The 24,558-nt window shown below is 44.2% G+C and overlaps 1 protein-coding gene across 2 annotated transcripts in view; it reads left to right on the forward strand.

The window, feature by feature from the left end:
* IWS1 (interacts with SUPT6H, CTD assembly factor 1) overlaps window positions 1–24,558 on the forward strand; it is a 59,496-nt gene that overhangs the window by 16,426 nt on the left and 18,512 nt on the right. For both annotated transcript variants that reach the window (XM_077488415.1, XM_077488414.1), the window contains exons 2-6: window positions 1,693–1,799; window positions 5,081–6,722; window positions 10,339–10,534; window positions 13,640–13,697; window positions 23,928–24,028. In XM_077488415.1, the coding sequence (XP_077344541.1) occupies window positions 1,693–1,799; window positions 5,081–6,722; window positions 10,339–10,534; window positions 13,640–13,697; window positions 23,928–24,028 (2,104 nt within the window). The remainder of the gene's footprint in view (window positions 1–1,692; window positions 1,800–5,080; window positions 6,723–10,338; window positions 10,535–13,639; window positions 13,698–23,927; window positions 24,029–24,558) is intronic.

Genomic DNA, 24,558 nt, shown 5'->3' on the forward strand with positions numbered 1-24,558 from the left:
ACTACTGTAAGGGTTTTTTTTTACTGTAGAACAGTGAAAGTAATATTTACAGTAGCAATTTGCTCTTTTTGTACTATAAAGGGCTCATTTTTTTTTTTTTAACCCCATTATGTTACTGGCCGATTAGTCGATTATCAAAATAGTAATCGATTAATTTCATAATCGATTAGTTGTCGATTAATCGATTAGTTATTTCAGCCCTAGATATGGCACTGCGTCGCTTTAACTGACAATTGCATGGTCCTGCGACTCTGTACCCACACAATTTATGTTTACGCTATGAACAAAGAGACCATTTTGAAAAACTTTTTTTAAATTTTTGCTGTAATGCATATCCCAAGAAAATTTATTGATCAGTTTAGGCTGATGGGATTTTTTTATTTATTTTTTAATTTTTTTACTATATGTAGAAAAATATCTTAACAGGCGTATATTGATTGGTTTGTGGAAAAGTTTATCGCGTCTACAAACTATGGGATAGATTTAGGGACTTTTTATTTATTTATTTTTTATTGTTTTTGTTTAGTAATGGCACCGATCTGCGAGTTTTGGCAGGATTGCAGCAGACCGATCTGACCCCAAATGACACTTTTTGGGGACTGGTGACATTATTACATTGCTACAAACATGCACTGATCAATGTAAAAATTATACTGATAGGGAAGTGGTTAAGTGTGTTCTAACTGTGGGGGGTGGGCTGCCAGGGACATGAGAGATCACTGTTCCTGATGACTGGGAACAGTGGATCTGTCATGTCCCCTGTCTGCACAGGGATTCGCCTTGTTTACAAAGGCAGATCCCCATTCTGCCTCTGTACTAGACGATTGTGGGTCGCCGGAGAACATTGAGTCTGCTTGACCTGCGGTCACCCTCCCGCAGTTGCGCCTGTATGAGCCGACGTTTAGCTATGGCGATTCACACAGAAAAGCCAACCTGCCGCCGTACAATGATGGCGGCCGGTCGGCAAGCAATTAAATCCTATGTTTTTTTTATTTTAATAAAATGCTTTTTGGAATAAAAATCTATTTAAGATACGTTAATAATTGAGTTTATTCAGCATGAAATGGAGCTTAGTTATGTAGCATGAGGCTTTATTTTCTGCAATATTTAAATTTTTGGTAAACTCGTTCAATGAATGCAAGCTGAGATAATATGCACTGCATTGACGCATTCACACAATTTCACAGTAACCATGAGATAAAACAAAGTTCAGGAATATTCCTTTATCCCGATTTGCAAATCTAAGTACATTGCAAACTGTATGGTTGAATGGATTCTGATACCACTGGTTTACTAATCTGACGGCTTATTATTCTAAATAGGAAACCTTCATTTTGTTTGCAGATATTAAAGATTCTAACTACCAGCAAGAATAAGTCCTTACATTTAAAGAGCACCTGTTATTTAAGGTCCATTATGGCAGCCATGTGAGCAAGCATCCAATCACCTGCTGCGACCACGTCCCTCACCTTGTTGTCACTGCAGCATCATCAGATGTCCCATTAATGGGACTGTAAATCAACAGCGGGTCAGAGGAGGAGCCACTGCGGGACAGAGATGACAGTTGCTCTTGCAATATTATTTAAATCAAGCCTTTTTTACTAGTGATTTAAATCGACTTGATTTAAATCAAAGCCACTCTGCTTCTAATTATTTCTTGTATTATCTAGTAACTTCTGTATCTTGTTGCAGATGATGGTGGTGCAACCCCAGTTCAAGATGAGCGTGACTCTGATGATGAGGGAAATGATAACAGACAACATGGATCAGATGTTGAAAGTCCAGTGCATCGATATGAGGTAGTGAAGCACAAGTAATCACACTTTAAGGGTAATTTTTCGTATGAACCTAAAGTGATTGTAAAGTTGTTTGTGTGTTTTTTTTTTTGTTTTTTTTTTCGTTTTTTTTAATTAAAATAACAATATTTTATACTTGCTCTGTGCGGAGCGGCCGTTTCTCTTCAATTCTGGGGTCCCCCACTGGCACTCTTGGCTTCTTGTCTGTGTCTGCCCCTATAGCAAGCAGCTATGGGTTTAGAGATTGTGGAGACAGTGGAAGGTTGGTGTTTTTTTTTTTTTTGTTTGTTTTTTAAATGCAAGCGGATAATCAATCCCAGATTAAACTAGTATAGTGTGAATGCTAGACAAAGGAGTCAAAGAAAACTTCTTCTAAAGATACAAGCTGAAGGTACATTCGTTTATGGGGAGTGAGTTTATTTGCAGTGCCCAGGTACCACTAATTCCCCTGATTATATTGTTTGAGCACCTACCTAATGTTAAGGGATAAGAACATTATTTCTTCTTTGTCTATGGAACCCCCCTTTTTTTTTTTTTTTTTTTTTATTGTATACACCCACACCTCTATAAGTACTGTATACAAACAAGGTATATCAGTGTCTGATCGTACCATTCGTTGCTTCTTAAGCAGTAGTGGGATCAAAAGAGGAAGACGCCACTATTGACAGAACATAAAAAAAAGCTGGAATTTGTTAAAATGCAATTTGACAAGCTACAATGCTTCTGAGAGAATGCCCTTTGAACAGATGACAACTGCTTGACAAGTCATATCAGCTTGTTCAGACAAAAAATGGAGCGTTCAAAGAAAAGGACGTTTTTTGCGGAGCAGGGAATCGCCCGTAGGAAAAAACAGCTGCAGGCATCATTCAGAGATCACCACTGAAAGTATGGAAGTATTTAACCACTTCAGCCCCAGAAGATTTTACCCCCTTTCTACCCAGAGCACTTTTTCACTTTTTTACCATTTTTAACTGATGATTGTGCGGTCATGCAATGCTGTACCCAAAGCTATGAATAAACACTCTCTGTAGTGTGAAACACGTTGGCTGTTGTTGCTTCTTGCTGTGATGTCACTTGTGTTCCTGTGATATATTATTTTTTTTTTTAAATAAAAGCACCGATTTTGTTTTGGAGTGCGGCCGTCCAGTCTTCTAATTACCTACATTGTCTGTATGCTGTGGCTCGCACCCGGATCTCTCTGCCTGGGGAAGCTATTTTTGTGTGCCTAGAGCGGTGGAACTTCTCTTATCATGCAATGCTGTACCCAAACAAAATTTGCATCCTTTTTTCACAAAAATAGAGCTTTGTTTTGGTGGTATTTGATCACCTCTGCGGTTTTTATTTTGTGTGCTATAAACAAAAAAAAGCGAAATTTTTTTTTTTTACACTTTGCTATAATATCCCCAAAAATGTTTTTTTTTTTGTATTTTTTATTTTTTTTAAAAACATTTCTTCATCAGTTTAGGCAAATATGTAATCTACATATTTTTGGTAAAAAAAAATTTCAAGTGTATATTGATTGGTTTGCACAAAAGTTATAGCGTCTACAAACTATGGGAAAGATTTGTCATTGTTAAATATATATATATATATATTTTTTTTTTCTAGTAGTGGCAGTGATCTGCGATTTTTAGTGGTACTGTGACATTGCAACGGACAGATCGGACACTTTTGACACATTTTTTGGGACCGTGGCATTTATACAGCAATCGATGCTATAAATATACACAGATTACTGTGTAAATGTCACAGGTAGGGAAGGGATTAACACTAGGGGGCAATCAAGGGGTTAATTGTGTGTCACCTAGATGTGTTCTGACAGCATGAGGAGAAAAAAAAAAGGCCATCACTGGCTTATGTGCAAGAGGAAGAGGCGATTCGGCCTCATCTGTACTCACCAGTACCACCTTAGCAGTGTAACCAACCAGTACCGATCGGGGCCCATTATTGCCGTCCATCAGTGCCGCTTCATCAGCTTACATCAATGAAGGAGAAAAATTGGTTTGCAAAATTTTATAACAAAATATAAAAAATGTTTTAAAAAATTTGGTCGCTTAAATTTTTTTTAACAAAAAATAAAAAACAAAGAGGTGATCAAATACCACCAAATGAATGCTCATTTGGGTACAGTGTTGTATGACCACGCAATTGTAAAGTGCATCAGCGCTGAAAATTGCTCTGGACAGGAGGGGGGGTTTAAGTGCCCAGTTAGCAAGTGGTTAGTGATTGTTAGTGACGGTTGTCAGGGCTCTCAGGGTGTACCTGGCAGCTGGTTCCCTTGTTTTGAAAGTTGGCTCTCTTGAGACATCCTTCCTCCCACTCTACCCTATGTCTTCTCTGGTCATTCCTTATTGCTTGCAAAAAAAATAACTGCAGTCTTATGGAGTGAGTAGGTTTATATCAGCCTTTAGGCTGGGTTCACACTGCTGCGGCTACGAAAACCGGATGTGATTCGCATCGCACTGCAGTGCAAATCACATCCGATCTCTGCGATGAGAGTTCAGCCATACAGATAGTATGGCTGAATTCGCATCGCACCCGCCCCAAACTCGCACAGGACCCTTTTTTTTGGTCCGCAGCAGAATCGGATCGCATGGGTGTTCACACCATGCGATCCGATTCCTGTCCGAGTTTGCAGATCGCACTGCGATATGCGAACTGATCTGGGGGTGTCATTAACGTTTCACTGACACTCCCAGCAGTTCGCATAGGGCAGTGTGAACTGCCGCCAGGAGGCATGCGATGCGGGAACCCGTCGCGGATTCGCGGCGTTCCCGCATCACTGCAGTGTGAACCCAGCCTAAATGGGAATGGTCCTAGCTAGTTTTTACCAGTGTCCAATTATGTGACGACAGCCTGCGTAAAACAATGGTCTATGAATACAAACCTTGTGTCTTGTACTGTACTCCAATATGAGGAAGTTATATTTCTGGCACACAAACAGGTATTTTTCTGTATTTGGGGCATGTTTAAATGGTAAAACATAGGGTAATGTGCATGTGTTACAAATATGTAATTTTTTTTTTTCTTTACCTTGATATTTAATATTTGCAAGATTACTTACTTGTACACGATTTATATAGCGTCAACAGTTTACGCAGCGCTTTACAATGTATAGGTAGGGGGAACAACACAATTGCAGTACAGTTCAAAACAAAAGGTACAGGAAGGCCCTGCTCGTAGAGCTTACATTCTAAAGGGAGGGGGTGGTGGTACAAAAGGTAATGGCTATACTTTATAAATACTTATGACACTTTTTTTTTTTTTTTTTTTTTTTTTTTTAGAATGACAACAGCGATGAAGACATGAAAGGAGGAGGCAGCGGATCTGAGAATGAAGCAAATGATTCAGAAGATGATGAACCTAGGGAGCGAACCTCCAGTGATGTAGAGAATGGTAGCAATAATCGTAATGCTAGTGACTCTGACAATGAAGATGCTCAAAATCACGTTGCCAGTGATTCAGATGATGAGCCAACCAGGCAAAAAAACAGTGGTGATGATGATACGCCTGTAAAAGGAGGAGCCAGTGACTCAGAGGAAGAAGTAAGAGCTAGACATTCTGGAAGTGATTCTGATGAGGACACACCCAGTAAAATGCACATTAATGATTCTGATGATGAAGGGCAAGGTAAAACTGCAGCTAGTGATTCTGAAGGTGACTCTCGAGCCAAGCATGTGGATAGTGACTCAGAAGATGAGGCCCCTGCCAAGCGGGCAGCTAGCGACTCGGAAGATGATGAACCTGCCAAGCGGGCAGCTAGCGACTCGGAAGATGATGCACCGGCCAAGCGGGCAGCTAGCGACTCTGAAGATGAGGCTCCTGCCAAGCGGGCAGCTAGCGACTCTGAAGATGAGGCTCCTGCCAAGCGGGCAGCTAGCGACTCTGAAGATGAGGCTCCTGCCAAGCGGGCAGCTAGCGACTCTGAAGATGAGGCTCCTGCCAAGCGGGCAGCTAGCGACTCGGAAGATGATGCTCCTGCCAAGCGGGCAGCTAGCGACTCGGAAGATGAGGCTCCTGCCAAGCGGGCAGCTAGCGACTCGGAAGATGAGGCTCCTGCCAAGCGGGCAGCTAGCGACTCGGAAGATGAGGCTCCTGCCAAGCGGGCAGCTAGCGACTCGGAAGATGAGGCTCCTGCCAAGCGGGCAGTTAGCGACTCGGAAGATGAGGCTCCTGCCAAGCGGGCAGCTAGCGACTCGGAAGATGAGGCTCCTGCCAAGCGGGCAGCTAGCGACTCGGAAGATGAGGCTCCTGCCAAGCGGGCAGCTAGCGACTCGGAAGATGAGGCTCCTGCCAAGCAAGCAAATAGTGATTTAGAAGATGAGGCTCCTTCAAAACGAACAGCCAGCGACACAGAAGATGAAGCTCCTGCAAAGCGAGTTATTAGTGACTCTGAAGATGAGGCTCCTAAGAAGGGACCAGCTAGTGACTCTGAGGACGAAGCTCCTGTTAAACGTGTAGCCAAACGTCGCAAGAAGTCAGCACGTGGCGCAAAGGGTAAAACTTCCAAAAAAGCAGAAAGTGGCTCAGAGGATGAGGCGCCATCTAAACGAGCAGCTGTTGACTCAGATGATGAAGCACCTGTGAAACGTGTAAATAGTGATTCTGAAGACGAACGTCCTTCCAAACCAGCACATAGTGACTCAGAAGATGATACACCTGCTAAGCAAGCTGACAATAATTCAGAAGATGAGTTTCCAAGGATGAAAAGAAAAATAGTTTCATCAGATGACAGTGATGAAGAGGAGGAAAGAAAACGAACAAAGAACAGAAAGAAAAGGTCACCACGCCGCAGTTCTGGAAGTGATGATAGCGAGAGTGAAAAAACAAAGAAAAAGAAGACTTCTGACAGTGAAGAAGAAAAGGTTTCAAAAAGAAAAAACATTATTTCTGACAGTGAAGATGATGAAGCTGCAGATAAGCCAGGTATTCTATATTTATAGAGTGAGTGTGTGTGTGTAATATACACTATATTACCAAAGTATTGGGACATCTGCCTTTTATACGCACATGAACTTTAATGGCATCCAAGTCTTAGTCTGTAGGGTTCAATATTGAGTTGCAGCTATAACAACTTCAACTCTTCTGGGAAGGCTGTTCACAAGGTTTAGGAGTGTCTGTGGGAATGTTTGACCATTTTTCCAGAAGCACATTCATAAGTTCAGGCACTGATGTTGAACAACAAGGCCTGGCTCGCAGTCTCTGTTCTAATTCATCCCAAAGGTGTTCTATCAGGTTGAGGTCAGGATTCTCTGCAGGGCAAATTCCTCCACCCCAAACTCTCTCATCCATGTATTTACGGACCTTGCTTTGTGCACTGGTGTGCAGTCATATTGGAACAGGAAGGGGGTCATCCCCAAACTGTTGCCACAAAGTTGGGAGCATGATATTGTACAAAATGTCTTGGTATGCTGAAGCCTTAAGAGTTCCCTTCACTGGAACTAAGGGGCCAAGAACGATCCATGAAAAACAACCCCACACCATAATCCCCCCTCCACCAAATGATGATGGGCCAGTGCATAAAAGCAAGGTCCTTAAAGACATGGATGAGCGAGTTTGGGGTGGACGGGACTGGCTTGCACAGAGTCCTGACCTCAACCCGATAGCACACCTTTGGGATGAGTTAGAGCGGAGACTTCAAGCCAGGCCTTCTCATCCACATCAGTGCCTGACCTCACAAATTTGCTTCTTGAAGAATGGGCAAACATTTCCATAGACACACGCCTAAACTTTGTGGGCAGCCTTCCCGGAATTGAAGCTGTTATAGCTGCAAAGGGACTAAGATTGGGATTCCATCAGTGGAATGGGTGTATCTGTGGGAGGTCCTTAGAAGAATGGGTTTTCCACTGCGGTTTATTGCCTGGATACGCACACTAAACACCGGTCCTATGGCATGCATTAAACTGGTTCCCTGTCGCCCTCGTTCCCCCTGCAGCGGGGCACCAGGCAGGGGTGCCCTCTCTCCCCGGCCTTGTTCGCCCTGGCCATGGAACCTGTTGCTGAGGCTCTTCGAAGTTCGGCCGAGGTCCGTGGTCTTCGGGTGGGCTGGCTGGAGGAGAGAATGGCCCTCTATGCGGATGATCTTCTGCTCTTTTTAAATGATCCCGGTGACTCTCTGCAGGGCGCACTTGGAATCATGGATGCCTTCTCTGCCTTCACTGGGTTGAAGGTGAATTGGCATAAATCTCAGCTCTTTCCGGTGGACGAGGGGGCCAGGACCTCACCATCCTCCACCATGCTTCAATGGGTGGATAGGTTTACCTATTTGGGTATTGTCATTTCAAGAGAGAGCAAGGACTTTGTCTGGCTCAATCTTGAACCTGTTCTGATAGAAATCAAGTCCAAATTAAAGGCTTGGGGCAATCTCCCCCTCTCTCTCTTATTGGCCGCATAAACCTTCTTAAAATGAAGGTCCTTCCCAAACTTACATACATATTTAGGAACTCCCCACAATTTCTGACTAAAGCCTTCTTTAACTCTCTGAAACAACTTTTTCTCTCCATCTGGGGACCCAAGTTCCCCAGATTCAAATACACCACGCTCACCAGGCCTGTGGGTAGTGGGGGTCTGGCTCTTCCTGACTGTCACAAATATTTCCTAGCCACCCAGCTTGTAACCGTCCACTGGTGGCTGCAGCCGGACTTGACCAATGCTGCAACGGTCCTGGAGGCAGCTATAGTGGGGTCTCTGGGGGCCTTAAGGGGGTTGGTTTCCAGGGGGCCAAAAACTCACTGCCTCACCCCTTCTATGCGCACCACTTTAAGGGCGTGGAGGGCAGGAGAGGCACTGAGGGCATCCCTGCCGAACTCCTGGTCTCCTCACACCCCCCTGTGGCTGAATCCTAGCCTTCCGCAGTTTAATACCATCCCGGACCCTCAGGCCTGGGCCAAGTGTAAAATACTGATGCTCGAGCATGTCGTTACCAACGGGGAACTTACTCCTTTTCATATCCTGCGTGATAAATTTAATGTGCCTACATGGGCCCACTTCCGTTATCTTCAAGTCGCGCATGCTTATCGCTGTCAATTTTTGGGACAACCGGTCGTACTGGAGTACTCTGAGCTTGAGTCCATCCTTCGGGTAAAAGACCTGGAGAAACCCATGTCTCAGATTTACGGGTCCCTACTGGTTGCTGCCGTCCCCGAGCTGTCCTCCCGCCGCAGGAAATGGGTGGTGGACATACTGGAGGGAGATTTGGGATTTTCTGTTCTCCCCTTTGGTTTCAGCCAGGGACAAATTGGTCCAATACAAAATTGTACACAGAGTCCACTACACGCCCCACAGACTGCACAAGATGTCGCTGACGCACTCCCCGGAGTGCTGGCGCTGCTCCTATCAGCCGGGAGACTTCATTCACATTTTCAGGGCTTGCCCAGCGATTGTATGCTTTTGGAAAGAGGTTCTCCTGGTGATAGTTCAGACCACTGAGGTTAATATTCCTTACGATCCTAAATATTGCCTGCTGGGGCTGGTGGAACAAATGTCAATCCTCCGGGCTAGGAAAACACTCATATCCCTGTTGCTCTACTATGCACGCAAGGTCATCACTATGACCTGGAAACAATCGTCTCCCCCCTCTATTAAATTCTGGAAAAACCTGGTGAACGCTAGCTTACCCCTCTATAGGGCCACCTACTTGAACAGGGGTTGCCCACAGAAATTTGAGAAGGTGTGGAACTGCTGGTTGGATGATAACACTACTGCAACGGATGTAGTGAATAACCCATAGTTCGTTATGGATGTAGTACGGTTATAGGCTGACCCACCTGCTCTTATGACACCTTATCCGGTCATTTTAATACTTAGCACGCATTATCCTACAATATCCTCTCCCCACAGTGGGGTATAGATAGATAAGTTTATGTTTGTGTTCATTTGCCCTGTTGCGGTCGGTTGCTGCATCAGAGGCAGGATATATGTTATGTAATGTGCCTTTTTGTGGCCTGTTGCCACATTTGGAAGATTACCCCTGTGTGGGAAATGTTTGGCCCCTGCATGGGCGATTTTGTATGTCACCGGAAATTCAGTAAAAAAAAGATTTTACAAAAAGATTGGGATTCCGTTAACGTTCATGTGTGTGAAAAGGCAGATGTCCCAATAATTTTGGTAATATAGTGTATATGCTCAACGGCCACTTTATTAGGCACACCTTGCTTGCACCGGGTCGGACCACTTTTCACCTTAATTCTTCGTGGCATAGATTTTAACAAGGTGTTGAAAAACAATCCTCAGATTTCTGTTCACAAAAAAAAAAAAAAAACTCTGTTCTGCTGAGATCTTCTCCAATTGAGTACAAACTGTGACAGTATTCACTTTTTATGACTAAAAAACATTTTACACAATCTGCTAGCTCCAAACCACTTTACCATGACAGTAGATGCCAACAACAAGATAGTCACAGCAATTATACGTTTTCGAAAGAACAAATTTGGTCCTAGTTGTGCATATGATTGTATGACTTTGTTATACGTGTTTATATTTTATATAGAATGTGTAGTAACTGAGCATTAACAGCCTGCACTCATTCTCATGTCTAATACAGCCAATAAAAAGAGCCGTATTCTCTCTGATGGGGAAGATTCTGACAGTGAATCGGACTCCAAGAAAACTCCTCAGAAGAAGAAGGCAATGTCATCTGACAGCGAGGATGAAGACCGGGATAAATCTAAGGAGGAGCCAAAGGGAGCAGACAAGAAACTGTTTGGCAGTGACAGTGAATCTGGAAATGAGAAGGAAGAGTGAGTACTGCCTGTTTATAAAAGGTGTTTTTTGGTTGGCTTGTTTTTTTTTTTTTTTTGACCCAGTCCAATATAGATCTGCATCATTTGTACGTGGTTTGAGGGCAATATTAGCATTATTACCACTTCAGCCCCAGAAGAATTTACCCCCTTCCTGACCAGAGCACTTTTTGCAATTTTGGCACTGCGTCGCTTTAACTGACAATTGCATGGTCGTGCGACATTGTACCCAAACAAAATTTAAGTTTTTTTTTTTTTTTTTTTTTTTTTTTTCCTCCACAAATAGAGCATTCTTTTGGTGGTATTTGATGGCCTCTGCGGTTTTTATTTTTTGTATTATAAACAAAAGTGACAATTTTGGAAAAAAATTAAAACATTTTTTTACTTTTTGCTATTATGTCCCCCAAAAATATATAAAAAACATTTTTTTCCCTCAGTTTAGGCAGATATGTATTCTTCTACATATTGGTAAAAAAAAATATCAATAAGCCTATATTGATTGGTTTGCGCAAGTTATAGCGTCTACAAAATAGGGGAGAGGTTTATAGCAATTTTATTAGTAATGGCGGTGATCTGCAAACTTTTTTTTTATTGGGACTACAACATTATGACGGACACATCGGACATTTTTAACACTATTTTGGGACCATTGCCATTTATACAGCGATCAATGCCATTAAAATGCATTGATTACTGTGTAAATGACACTGGCAGTGAAGGTGTTAACCACTAGGGGGACTGAAGGGGGCTGTACTTCAACACACAAAACAGTGATCACAGCTCTCGAGGCAGAACGGGGAAATGCTTTAACAGCAGTGTACACACAGTATGCAATTCTAGTGAAGAATAAAAGAACAAACTTGTATGCTAAATATAGACCACATGTGTATAAAGTTCATAATACAAACATAATTAGTGCATATAATCAGGAGTGTACCACTGAAGGTTGTTAACAGTACCAATCCACCACACACAGGTAAAAGCAACTGTGAGTCCATGATGTTATAACACCATAGCAGACATGCAAAATTATATAAAAGTGGTGTTTTCTATTTAAAACGTCTGATCTCTACAATATTCACACAAGATCAATGGTTATAGCAACACCTGGGATAGTGCCTCCATCTTCTGGGGTTATTATGGATGGGGTACTCTTACCCTAAATGGTGGACCCACACGCCAGCAGAGGTGAATCAATCAGGCATAGACAGGAATGCAGTAAGTGTGGATGGGGTCCAAGGGCGAGGTGTTCAGTCTTCTCCTTTTGTTGGCCAATGGGAAATCCAAGATACAACTCGCCACAGGGTAATAAGCATGAATCTGACTCCAAGGACGAAGTGCTCAGTCTTCTCCTTTTGTTGACCAATAGGCTATTGAAGACAAAGATCATCAGCCACGATCCTCCAAATAATGATGGTAGTTTAAGGTATAGAAAAGAGATAAAAAAACAAAATGGTGATATTTATTGTAGTAAAAAATCCAACATCCAGACAGATGAGTACTGTAAACAAATGGTTCAATTGAACAGATAAAAATGTGCAGTAAAAAGAGGCTTAGCAAGCGTAATAACCCTATACGTTTCGTCTATAAAGACTTCATCTGGTAGTTTAAGGTTAAACCTCTTTTCTTATTTTAATGTGTGGCCACATGTCTTGTTAAACTCCCTGCTGCAAAAATATTTTTTATACCTATTGTGGGGTCACCAGTACGGACGGTATTTATAAGTTGAAATCACATCCCCTCTCAAGCATCTCTTCTCCAGAGAGAATAAGTTCAGTGCTCACAAATCTTTCGCCATAACTAATATCCTCCAGACCCTTTATTAGCTTAGTTGCCCTTCTTTGTACTCGCTCCATATGTTCATCCTTCCTGAGAACTGGTGCCCAGATCTGGACAGCATGCTCTAGGTGCAGCCAGACCAGAGTCTTGTAGAGCAGGAGAATTATTGTTTTATCTCTTGCGTCAATCCCCTTTTAAATGCATGCCAATATTCTGTTTGCTTTGTTAGCAGCAGCTAGGTATTGCATGCCATTGCTGAGCCTATCATCTACTAGGACCCCCAGGTCCTTTTCTAACTTAGGTTACCCCAGAGGTTCTCCCCCCAGTGTAAAGATTGCATTCATATTTTTGCCACCCAAATGCATTTTTTAAAATGTTTCTACATTAAACCTCATTTGCCATGTAGTTGCCCACCCCATCACAGGGGATGGTTAGAACTGTACTAGACTGTAATATAGATTTAACTACTTACGGATCGCCCCATTGTACTTTGAAGAGGAATACTGTTGTTATGGCATCAGCTAGCTGCTATAACCCCGGTATCCTCTTCAGCGGGTGGTCTGCTTTCAGATAAAAGTGGTCTCTGCGGCCACCACACTCTGGTGCCCTCTGCCGCTTACTGGGCCCGTTAGCAGTGGAGGCGGATCCTTCTCCTGGCTGGGTATGGAGACGGCCCCCACCCGTCGCCACATCATTGCAGGGTGGAAGTGACGTCAAAAGGTCCCTTCCTTGTAGACATAGCACTTAAAGGGACTTTTAAATTTTTTTTTCAAATGACAATTTTTTTTTTTTTGCATTTTTAGTGTAAATATGAGATCTGAGGTCTTTGACCCCCAGATCTCACATTTAAGAGGTCCTGTCATGCTTTTTTTTTTCTATTACAAGGGATGTTTACATTCCTTGTAATAGGAATAAAAGTGACACCTTTATTTATATATATATATATATATATATATATATATATACCGCTGAGCTCGCGTGCAGAAGCAAACGCATACCTGAGCAGCGCCCGCATATGAAAATGGTGTTCAAATTGGGATAACTTTACTGTGGTCTTATTTTTTTATTCAAAAATTAGTTTTTTGTTGTTTTTTCCCAAAAAAAGTGCGCTTGTAAGACCGCTGCGCAAATACTGTGCGACAAAGTATTGCAATGACCGCCATTTTATTCTCTAGGGTGTTAGAACCCCCAAACATTGTGTGTGTATATATGTGTGTATGTAGATAGATTTCTAACAAAACAAAAAGTTTTTAACTTGTAAATAACAAATCTTAGAGGCTCTGTCTTTAAGTGGTTACTGACTCAGGTTAATATCTCATTCTGCAGGAACTTAATTGCAGATATTTTTGGAGAATCTGGAGATGAAGAGGAAGAAGAGTTTACAGTAAGTCTCATTTATTTTATTTAGAAATCAACAGGGTCTAGACTTGGCCATGTTGTCCAAGTGATTTTGTGTTTGATTTTAGGTTGTATTTATTTTCTAACTGATATATGTATTACATCTTTGGTCATGAAGGCTCAGCTTTTAGCTTTTAATTTTCAGACTGGTATTGTCATCTGTTTTTGTGATTTATCAGCTGGCAGGTCACACTGCAGGTGCAAGTTGTATTTTGAAAGTTTTTATGGCATTGCCTGCCATTTATATAGTGCATTCTTGTACTATTTGGGGAAAAAAGAAAAGGTGCAGCTCTCTGGTGACAAAAAATACCATCAAGTGTAACATACATAATCTATACTAATTCTTATGGCTTAAAATAATGTGCAAGTTCTAATTAATAAAATGCTTGTAAATTGTCCAGAAAACATATACAGGTACCCCTCACATAACCAGGTTCTGTTCAAATGACCAGGTTGTTAAACGAGAAGTCGCAAGTAATTTATATATTAAGCACTCTTAACTACTGTACTGTATTGTGGAAAAAAAGGTCTACACACTACTCCAGTTCAGTAACGTTGTTTTAACTTGCATAAGTACAGAACACAAAAATTCTGTACTGTACAATACAATGATGTATAGCACGTCATTTGGGTGGGGAGAGCTGGTCGTAAGAGTGGTCATTAAACGAGAAGTATCTGTATAGGATTTAAACTAGAATCCGTGTGAAAAAATGTGTGACACAATCCAGCCCAGTGCCCAAAATCAATAATTCAACACTTGCAAAGATGTGCTACTTTTTTTTTTCTTCTTTAGTGTTGCTACATGCTCCCCTGAAAACTCCCTCACCAGATCTAGCAACCCCTTAATTTTGGTCTTAAAGGCTAAGTTCACCCATATTATTTCTTTTTTACTTTTTTTTTTTCCCCCTAAATTCCAGCTTCCCTATGTACCAATATAGCATCAATGTGTCTGTGTCATGGCTTAAAGTCTGTCCAGGGTATAAGGCAGAAGTAATGGATAAGTGTTTTTAAACCGCCATTAAGAGAGTGAGGTAAGCATGTGTAGAATAAATAGAAAGCAGTTTTTTATTTTTGCAAAAGTACATTTAATGCTATATTGGTACATAGTGGATCTGGAATTTTAGAATAAAAAAAAGTGCACAAAGGTAACTTGGTCTTTAATGCACTTAAAATAAGATCTTGATGCACTTTTAGCTCTTCTTCTCCACCTTCCCAGATTATGTAGCTCCTCTTCCTTCTTTCCAGTAACGTTAGTACTCTGCCACCATAGGCCAAAAGCCAAAGGCATCCACAATATTGTAATACTGTACTGGAGCTGAGAAAGCAACAAAAAGCACATTGGGACCTTCCTAACAATTTAAATTGGTGCTACGTACTCCCCATCCCCCCCAGCTCCAGCGTTGCGCCATCCCCGAGCTCTCTGCCTGGCCACTAACCTCTTCAGATTGCCGACCTAGGGGTCTCGTTCGCCGGCCGGTATCATTGGCAGGGATGACATTACTTCCGGGCATGCGCGGGAGTTTGGTCAGATTTAGCAAAGTCAAATTTGTATTGTGAGCTGCGCATGCACGGCTCCCTGTACAAGGGTGGACAAACAGGTACGTTGTTTTAATGCAGAAGAGACAAAGCATGTCTCTTCAGCATTTAAATTCCTGCCTGTTTGCCCATTTTACAGTTTTCACTAAATTGCACTTCAGCCGTGTCATGACCACCCACTGCACATATACTGTGGCAGGGCAGCCGCTCTGTGCCAGATCACGTACCTAGTACGTGATCTAAAATTTCTGGGTCTGGGGTGCATGTGCCGCCAGCAGTCTGCTCCCTCTGTGATTACACTTTATCTACCGGCATCCACCAATCGAGTACACAGGCAGAACAGCGATCTGCCTAAGAAAACAAGGCTGACTGCTATTCTGTCAGTAGGGAGGACATTTATCCTGTGTTTCTGCTAAGTAGGGACCCAGATCTATGCCTTCCTTTAGTGGAAGCACCTCCCACACAAGCACTGGCTAGGAACACCTTTAACCCTTTGATCGCTCCTACTGTTAACCCCTTCCCTGTCCGTGTCATTAATACAGTGATGTGCATATCTTTTAGCACTGATCTATTAGTGTCATTGGTCCCCAAAAAGTGCCTAGGTTCACACTGACATGTAGGAATGAAATCGTGCAAGTTCAGCTGAGCTCGCACGATTTCTTTCCTGCATGTCAGTCCCGACTTCGGTGGCGATTTCAGAGACATCTGTGCGGGTTTCTGCACAGATAGTCTACTGAAATTGCACCCGAATTCGCCAAAAGTAGTACAGAATTACTTTTTGTCAAATTGCATGCAAAATCTCTGCAATGTGAACCAAGGCTTAGTGTCCTATTTGCTGCAGTATCTCAGTCCTGCTGTAAGTCACTGATCATGCCATTGCTAGTCAATAAATAGGAAAAAAAAGATATCCCATAGTTTGTAGACGATATAATTTTTGCGCAAACCAGTCAATATTCCCTTATTAGGATTTATTTTTTCAAAATTGTCTGTCTGTTTTTGTTTTATAGTGCAAAAAAATAATGTAGAGGTGATCAAGCACCACCAAAACAAATCTCTGTTTGTGTAGGAAAAAGGGACACAAATTTACAGCATCACGCAATTGTTAAAGTAATGCAGTGCTATATCACAAAAATGGCCTGGTCATGTGGGGGGGGGGGGGGGGCAAACTTTCCGACGCTGAAGTGGTTAAAGGGTCCCGATGGATTATATGTGTTGGGCACTAGATTGAATGTTTTGCTCAAATGTTTTTTTTCAACATGGATTCCCGTTTGAGCTGCACAATTAATCCTTAAAAAATCCTGATCTGATTCAACCCCTCTGACATCTCTATTGCAGAGTTTGCCATTCTTTCATGTAACAAGTAGAGACTTATCTGCTCACTCAGGTGTCAAAAGAAAACATGCAGGCAGTCTGCCAAGCTTTTAAGATGAAACATTGTATCTAACTCTTCCTTCTTAGATTAAAGAGAAACTTCTAGCAGTCTGCCAAGTTTTTGAACAACTTGTAAATGCAGGAAGTTTTTTTGTTTTTTTTTTTTTTTTCTTTTTTTTTTGTTACAAAAGCTTGGCTCAAGGGATGACTTTCAATAGATCGCAGCGAGGTAGCTGCTCTGCTACGCACGAAACCCTGACCCAGAATCGGGTCGTCTACGAAAGATTTAGCACCGGGTTCCCAACGAACATGCGATGTGCTTCGGGAGAGAGGCGGCCCGCTTCCGTCCGCGTTCCGGTCCCGAGGCAAGCGGCACTACACGCCGGCCCCCGTCGAAGGGGTGGTGGGGGCCGGCTATTCCAGGCCAACCTGCGGTATCGTCACCTTTAGGGGGGATTCTGACTAGAGGCGTTCAGTCATAATCCCACAGATGGTAGCGTCGCCCCATTTGCTCCTCAGCCAAGCACATACACCAAATGTCTGAACCTGCAGTTCCTCTTGTACTGAGCAGGATTACTATTGCGACAACACATCATCAGTAGGGTAAAACTAACCTGTCTCACGACGGTCTAAACCCAGCTCACGTTCCCTATTAGTGGGTGAACAATCCAACGCTTGGTGAATTCTGCTTTACAATGATAGGAAGAGCCGACATCGAAGGATCAAAAAGCGACGTCGTTATGAACGCGTAAATGCAGGAAGTTTAACCACTTAAAGTCTAAATCTTTTTCTGACACTTGTTTCTTAAGTTAAAATAAATATTTCTCTTACGTTCACCGACCCAACACCTCCTTTCTTGGGCCATCGGGTTGTTACGCCACCTTCAGGAGAGGACTAGGCAGAACATGTACAACAAAACCAGAAATTGCTAGCTCCACCCAAGGGGCGGTCCCTTAGGTAACAACCCCCAGCCTACCTCCTGCAGCCTCAGTTTTTCTGCCTAGTGAAGAAGGACCTAGGAGGAACCCATCGGTCCATGGATTTTTTATTTATTTTTTTCCTGCAGAAGTTTGCCTTTGCGCAAGATTAAGATCCTGTGATCAACAGCCGGCTGGGTGACAGGCTGGATACCCTTATCCTTGTAGTCTCCCCAGCCTGGCCAGCGAGTGTGTGCAGACCAGAGCTCAGTACTGGGTCGGCCACGACATGCCCTCCAGCTCCAGGGGCGGCCGGTGAGCGTAATGCTCTGGGGCACACACATGCCCGGGCTACTGATGTCTGCATCACAGTGTGCAAGGCCAGCAGCCACCCTGTACTGATCGGAGAGTGGGTCTGTGAAGGAATGTTCCCCAGCTCGTCAGGACTGGTAAGTACAGCTCTCCCTGCCTCGGTGCGGCTGGGCATTCCCTGGGAGGTCGATTTGGGGGTCCCTCACCTCCCTCTCTTCTCTCCCTGTCTTCCCTCCCACCCCCGTGGGGGGTGGTGCATGGGCTGCTGAGCAGTGTGTGTGTGTACACCATAGACAGGGGCCCCCTGGGGGGGGGGGGGGGGCTCTCACCTGGGGTGTGGGCTGCGCTGGGTAGCTGTGCCCTGGATGTCTGTAGATCTCTCCCCTGGGTGTCTGGAGGCTGTGTCTGCTGATCGCTGTAGCGCTGTTTGCCGCCATTTCCTCTGCCTGCCTGTTTTCACTGTCCCTCATTGCATACAGTGCTCAGCCGCCGTTTTTGGTGTGACCAGGGAGCAGCATCGTCTGACTCCATGTTACTGTAGTCCGGCGGCCATTTTCCCTGTGATTATTTATACTGGATGCTCGGCGGCCATTTTGTTGAAGCCTGAACATTTTTTCATGTTCAGAGCTGTTCTCTGGGGCTCAGCACAGCGTGGTTTTCTCTCACAGGCACATGGGAGCTGACATAGACACACCTGCCTGGACAGCACAGAACTTTGTCAGGGTGGTGAGTCCTGTGGTGGGGGGCTCTCAGCCTGCAGCAGTTAGGAGATTGGGACCATCATTGTCCTAAGTCCCCAACAGGTGGCAGACAGGGGAGGGTCAACATGGCTTCAGAAACCAGTGTTTCTTCCCCCGAAATCCAGGCAATTGCAGCCGGTTCGCCTGCACACAGTGCAGTGCCTCTGGACGCTTTGTCAGCGGTCCTTAACATGTTCGTTGCCAAGATGGAGGTGGTGCGTGGGTGCAAAGGTGGTAAAAAGCGGCCCCTGCCCCCCCCCCCCGCTATCTGGGGAGAGCTCAGATGCAGACTCGGGCCCCGCTGAGGCTGGTGACCCCTGCTCTGTTTCAGGTGACATTGACCAGGACCGATCGGACAGTGAGGATAAGTCCCCGTCCGGGTCCGTGCGAGAAAACGCTTGTTGGAGCACTTATCACAGCTGTGCATGATACCCTGAAAAGTCAAGAAAAAGCAGATCCCTCTGCTGATGTAGTGGGTCCACTAAGGTGTTTCCATATCTGACATATTTCAATAAGTTCATATACAAGGAATAGGGTCGACCGCAACAGACCTTTTCGGTCCCCAAATATATGGCGGTGTGTTACCCCTTTCAGGAGAGCCTTCTCAAAAAATGGTTGGCTCCTCCTGGACCTCACAGTATCCAGGTTAAACAAAATAACCATGATCCTGGTAGAGGGGACTCCTGCCTTTTAAGGATCCCACAGACAGGTAGGCCGAGGCAGTGGCTCATTTCTTATTTACGGTTGTGGGGTCAGCAATGTGACCAGTACCGGCATCCGCACTTGTCACAGACACTTACTGAGTGGGCAAAACTTTTGCACCGCAAATTGGGGGGAACAGGTTTGCCCCGTCTGCGTAGAACTAGTGCAAGGTGCATTTAAGCACGTTTGTGACGTGGCCCTGGCTACCCTCCCTCTGTTATCCAGGGCTTCAGTGTCAGCAGTGGTACTGAGGTGCCCAATTTGGCTAAAATGCAGGTCGGCTGACCAGGCATCTAAAAAAAAATAAAAAAAAATAAAAAAAAGCCCTGACAGATTTAACCTTCCTTGGCGAGTGGCTCTTTGGAGCCTCATTGGATGACTTTATTAAAAATGCCACATGTGGTAAGTGTACCTTATCTTACCTTCTACAGGCCAGGAAGGCTAAGGAGCCGCGCCGTAGGCAAGTTCCCTCGTTTTCTGCTCGCAAACGGCTTTTCCGTCCGCCTGTGGCTTTGGCTAAATGTCCCCAACCCGACAGGATGACCTCTGAAGGACAAAAGCGTCCCTGGAAACGCAAGCCTGCGAGCAAAAGTGTTACCGCATTAAGGTGTCAAGGGGTCACCTTCGGGAGTTTGCAGCCCGGTGGGCCTCTTGGCTGTCCGACCAATGGATCTGCGATCTGATTTCCTCTGGCTACAAGATAGTTTCTCTCTTGGCCACCAAACAGATTCTTCCCCTCCAGCATACCAATACTCCCGGCTCGCTGGGAGGCCCTACTGGGGGCGGTAAGGGACCTGCCGAGTTTCGGGGTTGATAGTACCAGTTCCGTAGCTGGAAAGGTTCCAGGGGTTCTACTCCAATCGGTTTGTAGTCCCCAAAAAGGAAGGGGTACGTCCAATGTTGGACCTAAAAGCCCTCAATTACTTTGTGAAAGTACGGAGGTTCAGAATGGAATCAGTTCACTCAGTAGTTGCTGCACTCCATCAAGGGGACTCCCTGGCATCTTTGCACATCCAGGATGCGTACCTGCACATACCCATATGCCTCCTGCATCAGAAGTTTCTGTGATTTGCAGTTGGGGATGCCCACTACCAGATTGTGGCTCTTTCTTTTGGCTTGGCATCAGCAAGCCCCCACCCGAGGCTTTACCAAGGTATTGGCTCCGGTTTTGGAGCTGCTTGCGACAATGCGGGTCTGCGATCGTAGGTTGCCTAGACGATCTCATCCTGAGAGCATCTTTCCACCTCAGAATTGGAGGAGGATGTGGCGATCACCATGCAGACCCTGCAGGAATTTGGGTGGCTGTTGAACCTAAAGTCAGTGATCGTACCGACTCAGCGCTTGGAGTACCTAGGTTTACTGCTGGACTCTATGGAAGCGTGAGTGTTTCTTCCTTCAGACAAGCTGCAGACTCTCAGAGCCACGGTAAAACTATTAATGAACCGCAGGTGGCCATTGCTACGCTTCTGCATGCAAGTCCTGGGACTCATGGGGGCCTCTTTCAAGGCAGTACCGTACGCCCAGTTTCACACCAGAGTCTTGCAGAAGGAGATCTTAACAAGATGGGACAAATATCCATTATCCCTGGATCGGCATATTCCTGTGAGCCAGTCAGGGACTCCCTGCTCTGGTGGCTGAGATCCCCAGCACTTCAGTCCGGGAAGTCGTTCCTACCTCTGAATTGGACAGTGATCACAACGGACGCCAGCCTAACTGGCTGGGGTGGCATAATAGAAGTTCAGTCGACCGAGGGCCTCTGGTTGGAGGAGGAATCCAAGTTGACGATCAGTGTGCTTGAGTTGCGAGCGATCGGGCTATGCCTCTCCACATGGTCGATAAGACTTCAAGGGCTTCGGAACAGGATCCAGTCAGACAACGCCATGGCCTCCTTGATGATGTAAATCATCATGGAGGAACAAGAAGCTCGGCCGTCGCACGGGAGGTCGCTCACATCCTTCAGTGGGCATTTACATCCTGGGAGTGGAGAACTGGTAGGCGGACTACCTAAGTCGCCAGATGCTGGACCTAGGAGAATGGGCATTGCATCCGGAGGTGTTCAGGCTACTGTGCCTGCGATGGGTTACTCCAGACGTGGATCCTCTGGCCTCCCGTCGCAATCGGAAGTTGCCAAGATTCGTGTCCAGCTGGTGGCTCAGTGGGGTCAGTACCAGCTGATATATGCCTTTCCTCTGCTAAAGCTACTACCACACCTGCTCCGCAGAGTGGAGGCTGAGGGGATTCCAGTAATTCTGATTTGCACCAGATTGGCCTCGGCGTCCCTGGTACGCCGACCTAGTGCGCCTGGTGGCAGATGCCCCCTGGTGACTGCCATCACGAGAGGACCTTCTGTCTCAAGGTCCGATTTTTTTTTTTTTTTTTTTTTTTTTTTTTTTTTTTTCCCCATCCTGCTTTACAATCGCTGGTTTTAACGGGATGGCTATTGAGAGCCAGGTGTTGAGGAACCAGGGCCTTTCGGACTCGGTAATTCCAACTATGTTGAGAGCACAAAAATCTTCTTCTCTGAAGATATATCATCGTACCTGGAAGGCCTACATCTCCATGTGTGAGCAGAAAGGATGGTGTCCGCTCCTTTTTCTATATCCAGGATCCTGCTGTTTTTACAGCGAGGAGTAGACCAGAAATTGGCCTTAAGCGCCATTAAAGGACAAAGATCAGCCTTGGCTGTCTTTTTTTTTATTTATTTTTTTCAGTGACCCCTGGCATCTCCCTCTCTAGTGAGGACTTTTGTTCAAGGGCCCGACATGTAGTTCCTCCGATGCCTCCACCGCTACCCCCATGGGATCTGAACCTGGTGTTATCGGCGCTTCAGAAACTGCCATTTGAGAATATCAGAGAGATCCCTCTGTTGACTCTTTCCCAGAAAGTGGTTTTCCTAGTGGCCATTACATCGGCCAGGAGGGTTTCGGAACTGGCAGCCTTGTCTTGCAAATCGCCCTATCTGGTTATCCACAAGGATAAAATGGTTGTGCGTCCGCAACCTTTTCTGCCGAAGCTGTTTTCTGCATTCCACATCAATGAAGACATTGTGTTACCATCTCTGTCCTACGCCAATACATCCTAAGGAGGTGGCGCTACATTCCCTGGTTCTGAGAGTGTATTTGTCTGCTATGGCTCCCTTTCAGAAGACTCCTTGTTTGTTTTGGTGGCTGGTCCAACAAAGGCATGGCGGTATTGTCAGCCACCATTTCCAGGTGGATCAGACAGATTGTAGTACAGGCCTACGCCTTGAAGGGGCAGTTCCCCTACCCCCCCCCCCCCCTTTCCAGTCATGGCCCATTCTACCAGGTCAATTGGAAAGTCTTGGACCTTCCGACATCAAGCATCTGTCGATCAAGTGTGTAAAGAGGCGACTTGGTCATCTGTTAACGCCTTTACAAAATTCTACAAGGTAGATGTCAGTGCATCGGCTGATGCCTGTTTTGGCCGCAAAGTAATTGCAATTGCACTTCATTTTTTTCTGTTTTACGAAAACACAGTTACTTTAAGTAAATGCACTGTTGCCTTTGTTACCGCTAGCTTTTTGAGGTGGTTTTGTAAGGTAGTGACTCCCAGATTGAGGAGCAGTCTGTTTTTTTTTTTTTTTTTTTTCTTTCTTTCTTTCTTTCTTTCTTTTTTTTTTTTTTTTTTTGTGGGTGAAGTTTTTATGCTGTTGGGGACATCCCGATGGTCTAAGAATGGAGCTGTCAGTCGGTGAACGTAAGAAAATAGGATTTTTTTTTTTTTTTTTTGTACTCACCGTAAAATCCTTCTCTGTAGTTCACCGACTGACACAACACCCTCCCCTCCTATTTGTTTTACGTTATACTGCTTGTTGATGTACTGAGGCTGGGGGGTTATTACCTAAGGGACCGCCCCTTGGGCGGAACTAGAAAGTCCTGGTTTTGTTGTACATGTTAACATGTTCTGCCTAGTCCTCTCCTGAAGGTGGCATAACAACCTGATGGTCTAAGAAAGGAGCTGTGTCAGTCGAAATACAGAGAAAAGGATTTGACGGGGAGTACAAAATAAATCCTAATTTTATGCTAGAAAATTACTTGGTACCCCCAAACATATATAAAAAAAAATATATATATCTCAGTGACCCTAGGAAATAACATGGAAATATTTTGTCACGCTGTATTTGTCCAGCGGTCTTTCAACGCAATTTTTGAGGGGAAAAATACACTTCAATTAATAAAAAAAAAAAGGGTAAAGTTAGCTAGCCCAATTTTTTTTTTGTTTTAATGTAAAAGATGATCTCAGGACGCTGCGAGAATCGTGATCTATCTTCTAAGCAAAAAAATAGTGATTCTCATTTTAGCCAGAATCGTGCAGCTCTGTTTAAAATATTTTCTGGACACTTTCTAAGCACTTTATTGATTAGAACGGCATAAGAATAGGTATATATTATGTATTTTACACCTTGATATAATTTTTTGTCACTTTTATGCTACCAAAGTGCTGCACCTCTCCTTTTTTTCCCCTAGTTCACTATTCTCTGTAAGGATTATAGTTTGGTGATCATCAGCCGATTTAAGCCGATTTAAGCAATCGGCTTTAAGCAATTGAGAAGGTTCCCCCTTAAGAGTTTCTTGTACATGTTTATGCAGCACTCAAGGGTTTTCTCAATTTTCCTAGGGTTTTAACCAAGAGGATCTGGATGGGGAGAAGCCTGTGGCTCCAAAACAACAAGCAGAAGAAGATTCTGACTCTGATGTTGATATGAAATCTGGTAAAATGTAAGCAGTGAATATAGACCAATGCATCTCATGATGTATTTGATTAACAGATGTCTTGGTGAGGCAGGATATGTTGAGCAGGACTGGATAAACCCCTGTAAATATGTTTTTGGGCAGTATGTGGAGGCTTGTGGGAGCAGGGGTGAGGATAGCACTTTCATATAGGATCACTGTAAAATGCAGGACGACAGGCGATTTGTTTATATGATCTAATGCCTTTTTCGCACTCTCTGAAAAGTAGTCCTTACTACGTAATACGTATAACATGTTTTTTTAATAAATTTGCAAAGATTTCAAACTTCTTTCACGTTGTCATTAAGGAGTATTGTTTTGTAGAATTTTTGGGAAAATAATTTAATCCATTTAGGAATAAGGCTGTAACATAACATGTGGAAAAAGTGAAGTGCTGTGAATACTTTCTGGATGCACTTTATGCTGTTGCTTTGGCATTCATCACACAATACAGCTTTTATGCTGGCTTTGCAGGCATCCCACCTTTTAGATTTCTGGTCTATAGGCTGTACTTTCTG

The sequence above is a fragment of the Lithobates pipiens genome, unplaced genomic scaffold, assembly GCF_037356315.1.
Source record: "Lithobates pipiens isolate NorthernLeopardFrog02 unplaced genomic scaffold, aLitPip1_a1.2 Scaffold_18, whole genome shotgun sequence".
Taxonomy (NCBI): domain Eukaryota; kingdom Metazoa; phylum Chordata; class Amphibia; order Anura; family Ranidae; genus Lithobates; species Lithobates pipiens.